The sequence below is a fragment of the Oryctolagus cuniculus genome, chromosome 16, assembly GCF_964237555.1.
Source record: "Oryctolagus cuniculus chromosome 16, mOryCun1.1, whole genome shotgun sequence".
Lineage (NCBI taxonomy): Eukaryota > Metazoa > Chordata > Mammalia > Lagomorpha > Leporidae > Oryctolagus > Oryctolagus cuniculus.
The window spans coordinates 59,494,379-59,501,625 of record NC_091447.1 but is presented as its reverse complement, the minus strand read 5'-3'; the positions used below and the strand labels follow the sequence as shown (position 1 = coordinate 59,501,625).

Sequence of the window (7,247 nt, the reverse complement as noted above, 5' to 3'; positions counted from 1 at the left end):
CTCCGGGGTCCCCACCGGGTGCCGGAGCCCAAGGCCTTGGCCATCATCGCTGCTTCCCGGTGCAGGGGGCCTGGGGTCAGACTCCCCCCAGGGATGCCAGCGTCCAGCCGGGGCCCCAGCTCTACCCGAGAGGCGCCCGGGCTGTGTCCCCGACCCGCCTGCACAGAGCCTGGGGAAGCAGGGCTGGGGAGGGGGCGGGCTGGCTCCGAACGCCCCGCCCCTACCCGGCGGTCCGATTCCCCCAACACACGGGAGCCTCCACTTCGCAAAAATAATTTAATGTTCCGCGTGGGCAGCACCCCGGCCGCTCGTGACCCCACCGGTCCAAGCAGCGCCCACCTCCCCAGCCCCTGCGGCCCATTCTGGGCGGAGCCCGAGCCCCGTAGCCCCGGCTTCCCTCCAAGCTGGGCCTCGGCCCCCGGGTCACCCCGTGTCCCCCACGAGGCCCCGTGCCCCGGAACTCGCACGGTGGAGCCCTGTGCCAGGCCCGGGGGGGGGGGGCCGCAGGACGCACAGGTCCGGGGCTGGGAGGGGGACAGCAGCGTCTACACCTGGGGAGGCGCGGGAGAACCAGAACCTCCGGGGGCGAGGCCTGGAGCGGGGCGTGAAGGGTCTGGGGCGGGACCCTCTGGGGGCAGGACTGGGACCCTCTGGGGTGGGGGCGGGGAAGCTCCAGGACACAGCTAGACGTGCTCGGGGCGGGGCTTGGCCGGTCCGGGCGGCCCCTCTGGGCGGGGCTTGGCCGTTTTGGGGGCGGGCCCCTCTAGGGGCGGGGCTTGGCCGGTCCGGGGCGGCCCCTCGGGGCGGGGCTTGGCCGGTCCGGGGCGGCCCCTCGGGGCGGGGCTTGGCCGGTCCGGGGCGGGGCTTGGCCGGTCCGGGGCGGGGCGGGGCCGGTTTGGGGCGGGGCCGGCCTAGCTCGCCCCCGCCCGCAGCCGCTCCAGCCCGTCCGCGTACTGGAAGGCCGCCCCGCGCTCGTGCTCGTACAGGTCCAGCGCCACCTCGCAGCTCTCCCGCACCACGCGCTCCGGGTCCGCCGCGTGCGCCCGCAGCGCCTCCAGGCAGGCGGGCTGGGCGATGGCGCCCAGGGCCTCGGCACACTCGTGCCGCACCATCGGGTTCTCGGCCGCGCGCGCCAGGACGGCCGCCAGCTGGGGCACCGCCGCCTCGTGCCGCAGCTGGCCCAGCACGTAGCCCACCTCGTGGCGGAGCAGGGCGCTGCGGCAGCGCAGGCCTGCGGGCGGGGGCTGGTGTGAGTCCCACCCCCACCCCGGGGGAGCCCCGCGCCCGCCCCACCCCCACCCCGGGGAGCCCCGCGCCCACCTCACCCCCACCCCCGCCCACCCCCGGGGAGCCCCGCGCCCACCTCACCCCCACCCCCGCCCTCCCCGAGGAGCCCCGCGCCCGCTCACCCTCGGCCAGCGCCAGGGCCGCCGCCTCGCCGCCGGCGTTGCGCAGGGCGAACATGGCGCGGTAGCGGTCGAAGAGCGGCCTCGCCTCGTCCAGCAGCGCCTCCCGCAGCCGCCCCACGTCGCGCTCCTCAGCGGGCGGCGCGGGGTCCACGGAGAGGTAGGGCCCGGCCGCGGGCTCGGCGCCCTGCTGCAGCCACTCCAGCCGCCGCACGGCCAGCTGGCACGTCTCGGCCACCTGCGGGGGGGGGCCAGCTGTCGGCGCGGGGGGCGGGGGCCCAGCTATCCGCCATGATGGGGGGGCCGAGCTGTCGGCATGGGGGGTAGGGACCCCAGCTCTCCGCCATGATGGGGGGGCCGAGCTGTCGGCATGGGGGGTAGGGACCCCAGCTCTCCGCCATGATGGGGGCCGAGCTGTCGGCGCGGGGGGCAGCGGCCCCAGCTCTCCGCCATGATGGGGGGGCGAGCTCTCCATCACCGCCAGGGCCTGGCGCGGTCCTGGGTGGGCGAGGGCCCCCACAGCTGTCTGCCATCGCTGGGGTGTCTCGGGGCAGGGGTCAGAGGCGCGGTGCGGTCCCAGCCGGGATGCGGGGAGCCCTGGACACGACCGGCCACGTCCAGGACAGGGACGGGCGGTCTAGGGGTCTGCGCGTCGCCCGCCGTCCCCCACCCCCGGGCGTCCGCGGGGCGGGGCCTCCTCACCTCGGTCACGGGGTCCGTGGAGTACTGCTTCAGGAGCTCCAGTACCGAGGGGTCGCCGATGGCCCCCAGGGCCTCGCCTGCAAGCAGCGGCCCAGAGCTCAAGGTGGCCGGGAGCCCACGCAGCCCCGCCCCCTCCCGCGTCCCCCTTCCAGGGGGCGGCGCCGCCCCGCCCCAGGCCTGCACCTGTTTCGTGGGGCACCGTGGGCTCCCGGCCCGCGACGCGCAGCACGGCGACCCCGCCCCCGGCCCGCCCCGGCCCGCACCTGCTTCGTGGGGCACCGTGGACTCCTGGCCCGCGCCCCGCCCCCGGCCCGCACCTGCCCCGCACCTGCTTCGTGGGGCACCGTGGGCTCCCTGCCCGCCCGCCCCGGCCCGCACCTGCTTCGTGGGGCACCGTGGGCTCCTGGCCCGCGTCGCCCCGGCCCGCCCCGCCCCGCCCCCCGGCCCGCCCCTGCCCGCGCCCCGCCCCGCACGCACCAGCCTCGTGCCGCACCATGGGCTCCTGGCCCGCGTCGCGCAGCACGGCGGCCAGCACGGGCACGGCGCGCGCGTCCTGCATCTGCCCCAGGCAGTAGGCCAGCTCGTGCTTGAGCAGGGCCGAGTCGTCGGCGAAGCCCCGCGCGATCCACGCGATGGCGTCGGCGCCCCCTAGCCCGCGCAGCGTGAACAGCGCCCGGAAGCGCGCCTGCAGCGGCTGCCCCGCGTCCAGCAGCGTCCGCCCGATGGCCTCCAGCTCCTGCTCGGTCACCATGGCGCGGCCCCGGCGAGGTCTGGGGGCGGGGCACGAGAGCCGGGTTGGAGGCGCCCTCGCCCACCCACGGCTGCGCCTCCGCCAGGCTCCATCCTCCCGGCCTCTCCCTTCCCTGATGGCCTGTGGCTTCCCCTGCGCCGGCCGCTACGAGCAGTCCGCTGCCGCCTGCCCGGGACTCAGCCCCCCGGGGGAGGGGAGCAGGGCGCGGACGCGGCCGGGGACGCCCACCGCTCTCCTCCCGACCACGTCTGGGTTCGAGCCCCAGCTCCGGCGCCAGCAACCTGCGAAGCGCACGCTGGGACACGCAGCCGCCTCCGAGCCGGGCTCACGGCCCTCCCCACGCTACACACCGGCCGCGGCCCCAGGAAGCCCACTCCCCCCTGGAAAGGGGCCGCCCCGCACCGGACCCAGGCACCCACGGCCCCTCCAGTCCGGGCCCCGGACTCGCCAGCGCCCGGAGGGAAGATGGCCGGCCCTCGGGGGCCCCCAACCCCCAGCCGACGAGGGCCCCTCGGGCGCCGTCCCGTGCCCGCTCTCACGCCCAAGCCCCACGCGCGCTCCCCGCCGTTGCGACCCCCGCCCCGGCCCGCGAGACGCAGACCCCGGCGGCCCGCACCTCCTCCGGCCGCGGCGCTAACAGCCAGCTCCGGAGGTCGCCATCTTCCGCGCACGTGACCGGGGCGGGCGGCACCAATGCTCCCCCCGGGGGGGGAACCGAGTCAAAGGACCCCGCGGAGGGGGAGGGCCCGGAAGCCTGACTCGCCAACAAGGGCGGCACTCGAGCCGCCACAGCAGCACAGTTCGGGACTCGTCCCCCAGCAGCGGCAGGGCTACGTGGGCCCCGTCCCCGGAAGCAGGCTTTGCGCGTCCTCCCCGCCGCTCATGGTTTCGCCCACTCAGCCGCAAGGCTGGCGGGCGCGGCCTGCGACGGAGCATGCGCGGCGTCCCGGGGCGTGGCCAGGCCCGGGGCGTGGCCAGGCCCGGGGCGTGGCCAGGCCCGGGGCGTGGCCAGTGGCGTCCACCTGCGGGACGGGCGAGCCGAACCATGGGGTTTGCGGGGTGCAGCAGGACCCTGGCCAGTCCGCGGAGGTCTTTAGGTCCAGGGCCTTTCGGAGGAGCCCGTGGTCACCGCCATGGCGGATGGCCCGGACCGTGCAGACCCTAAGATGAGGCTTGGTGCCGGCACTGCGCGCAGACCCCCACCCCGATTGCGGGGGGCGGCAGTGACCCCCCCGGCCTGGGCCCCGCACCCACATGGGAGACCCCCTGGAGTTCCCGGCCCCTTGCTTTTATGGGCGCAGTCCCGGATGTTGCAGGCGTTTGAGAGGCAGGGTTAGAGACGGGGAGAGAGGTCTTCATCCGCTGGTCACTCCCCAGATGGCCGCCTGGCGGGGCTGGGCCTGGCCGGAGCCAGGAGCTCCTCCCGGGGCTCCCACGCGCTTCCAGGGGGCCACGCACTCGGGCCATCAGCAGGGCGCTGGATCGCAGTGGAGCGGCCGGGCCTCGACCTTGTGCCCTACGGGATGGCGGCGCTGCTCGGACACTGCGCCGGCCGCGGCTCTTTTTCAAGAATTGAGGGAAATTAACGCAAAACCTGAGAATGCCAAGAGGTCAGTTTGCGGGGAGCTGAGCCCTTGCCTGTGTCCCCGCGTCCCGCGCCAGTGCCCGGCGGAGCCCTGGAGGAGCGGAGCATGCGCCGGGCGCTGGGCCCTGCACCTGCGTGGGAGGCGCGGATGGGGCCCCCGGCTCCGGGCTCCAGCCAGGGGGCGGACCACAGGTGGGTGGGCCCCCAAGGAGCGGACCAGCCCCCAGGGAGCGGACCACGGGTGGGCGAGCCCCGTGTCTCCAACGCTGCCTTTTAAATAAATGAGGGGGCTAGTGACCGCGGCTTCCGGCTGAGGCTGATGCTCCTGGGGACCCCCGCCCCAGGGACCCCCCAGCCGCACGGCTCTCCCTGGGGGCCGGAGCTGCAGGAGGCCGACTCGGGGACCCCCGAAAGCCAGGCAGGACACCCGGAACCGGGCCTCCAGGCCCCGCAGAACCGGGGGACACCTGCCCTGGGCCCAGCTCCGGCCGCTCTTGCCCGTGGCCCCCGTGCACCCGGCCGGGCCCCTGGTAGGTGCATGTGGGCCAAGCCCCCCGCCCATGGACGGTTCCCGGCTGTCAGTCACAGCCAGGGGCGGGCGTTGGGAAGCCCCTGGGGTCCCCCCACCCGGGGCTCAGCTCCTGGCGCATGCGCACCCGGGAGGCATGGGGCGGCCCAAGTGCGGGGGTCCCCGCCTCCCGGGGCCCCGGCCCCTGCCTTCCAGGCGGGGACCACTGCTCAAAATGCCTCTGCCATCTGGCTTTCAAGGTTATTTTGTTTATTTGAAAGGCAGAGTGGGGGGGTTCTGTCCACTGGGTCACTCCCCAGGTGACCACAGCAGCCAGGGCTGGGCCAGGCCGAAGCCAGGAGCCCGGAGCTCCATCGGGGCTTCCACGCAGGTGCAGGGCCCGGGGCTCGGGTAGGGGGTGGGGGCGTGGTAGGGCCCCCCCGCTGTGCACGGGGGGGGGCGTTTTCTTGGGAATTCAGCCGCACGCGGGTGAGAGACCTTCCGGGGCTCCCGGCCAGGACACCAAATAAACCTTAAAAAAAAAGTATTCTTTTACTACTGCTTTATTGAGATGTAAACCACAGGAGTCGCGCGACCATCCCCACGTCGACATGAGAGCTCCCCCCAGCCCCGTCAGCACCCCCACCTCCCCCCCAGCCCCGGTCAGCACCCCCACCTCCCCCCCAGCCCCGGTCAGCACCCCCACCACTCCCAGCCCCGTCAGCACCCCCACCTCCCCCCAGCCCCGTCAGCACCCCCACCACTCCCAGCCCCACCAGCACCCCCACCTCCCCTAGCCCCGGGCGCCAACTGCCTGGGCTGGGGGTCTCCTGGGGGTCTTTTGCTTTTTTTTTTTTTTTTTTTTTTTTTTAGCAGAATTGAGCCCTTCCATCCTCTGGGTCACTCCCCAGACGGCCACAGCAGCCATGGCCGAGCCGGGCGGGGCCGGAGGCTCCTGCACTCTGGGCGCCACCCGCGGTCTCCCCAGGCGCATAGCAGGGCGCCGGCCCCGGAGGGCAGCGGCGGGACTCAAAGACCCTGCACCGCATCCCCGGCCCCCGTGGACCCCGCTGACCTCAGCCCCGCCTCCCGTGGCCCCCGCTGGCCGCAGCCCCGTCCCAGTGGACCCTGCTGGCCTCAGCCCCGCCCCCCGTGGGGCACCGCTGACCACAGCCCCACCCCCCGTGGCCCCCGCTGACCTCAGCCACGCCCCCGTGGCCCACACCCCGGCTCTGGCTCTGTTGCGGCCACGGCTGTCTCCCAGAGGCTGTGGGGTCAGTGGCCGGCGCCTGGACCCCGCGTCGCTGCCCCTTTGCGCGTGTTCCTGAGAGCTCAAGGTCAGATCCTGGACTCAGCTCCGCGTCTGCGTTTCTGTGTTTCTTTACGCATTTGAAATGAGGTTAGAGAGAGGCCTCCCGTCCGCTGGGTCACTCCCGCATGGCGCCCACAGCCGGGCCCGGCCAGGCTGGAGTCAGGAGCCGGGAGCTGCCCCCGGGCTCCCACGCGGGTGCCGGCCGAGCCGCGGCCCCTAGCCCCCCAGGCCCACGCAGGTGCAGGCGCGGCCCCCCAGCCCTCCAGGCCCCAGCAGGTGTGGGCCGAGCCGGGGGCCCCCCAGCACCCATGCCCCAGCAGGTGCAGGCTGAGCCACAGCCCCCCAGGCCCACGCAGGTGCGGGCGCTGCCCCCGAGTCCCCCAGGCCCACGCAGGTGCAGGCCGAGCCCGGCCCCCCAGCCCCCCAGGCCCACGCAGGTGCAGGCCGAGTCCGGCCCCCCAGTCCCACGCAGGTGGGGGTGCGGCCCCCCAGCCCCCCAGGCCCACGCAGGTGCAGGCGCGGTCCCCCAGCCCCCCAGGCCCACGCAGGTGCAGGCCGAGCCCGGCCCCCCAGGGCGCAGCAGGGAGCAGCCGGGGCTCGAACCCAGGCCCTGGAGCAGGGCTTTGACCCGCCCCCGCCTGCTTTGTGCTGCAGCGCCCGGGGCGAGCTTGAGGAGCGACGGCGAATGAATGAATGAGTGGATGGACGAATGAATGAGTGAGTGGATGAACGCCACGGCGGTCGCTCGCAGCCCCGCACGCCGGGTTCCGCCTGCGCCCGTCACGGCGGTGAGCGTGTGCGGTCCACCCCGCGCCGCGCCCGCCCTCGGGAGACCCCCGCCCGCCGCCCCGCGCCCCGGCGAGCCGCTTCCGGCTGCGGTTACCCTGGCAACGCGTGGCGCCTCGCTTCCTGTATTGATTCGAATCGCCGCGACGTCACGTCCTCCCGAGATGCCCCGCGCGCGCAGGCGCAGTCGGGCGGGG

General features: G+C 75.1%; 1 protein-coding gene and 1 long non-coding RNA gene across 3 annotated transcripts; both read right to left on the bottom strand.

Moving 5' to 3' along the window:
* Positions 1–262: 262 nt before the first annotated feature.
* DOHH (deoxyhypusine hydroxylase) lies at positions 263–3,717 on the bottom strand. 2 transcript variants are annotated; one of them, XM_070058619.1, is made up of 5 exons: positions 3,476–3,717; positions 2,586–2,878; positions 2,109–2,185; positions 1,410–1,644; positions 263–1,231 (listed from the first exon to the last, which is right to left on the bottom strand). In XM_070058619.1, exons 2-5 carry the CDS (start codon positions 2,857–2,859, stop codon positions 912–914), a joined length of 906 nt encoding a protein of 301 aa, XP_069914720.1. In that variant the 5' UTR covers positions 2,860–2,878; positions 3,476–3,717; the 3' UTR covers positions 263–911. The 2 variants fall into 2 exon arrangements, with proteins under 2 accessions (XP_069914720.1, XP_069914721.1); XM_070058620.1 differs by lacking the exon at positions 3,476–3,717 and adding an exon at positions 3,308–3,416.
* A 1,493-nt stretch (positions 3,718–5,210) lies between these two features.
* Positions 5,211–7,245, bottom strand: LOC138845573 (uncharacterized). The gene is made up of 3 exons (XR_011382819.1): positions 7,148–7,245; positions 6,152–6,331; positions 5,211–5,484 (listed from the first exon to the last, which is right to left on the bottom strand). It is a non-coding gene; the product is annotated as an uncharacterized lncRNA (long non-coding RNA).
* Positions 7,246–7,247: the final 2 nt, after the last annotated feature.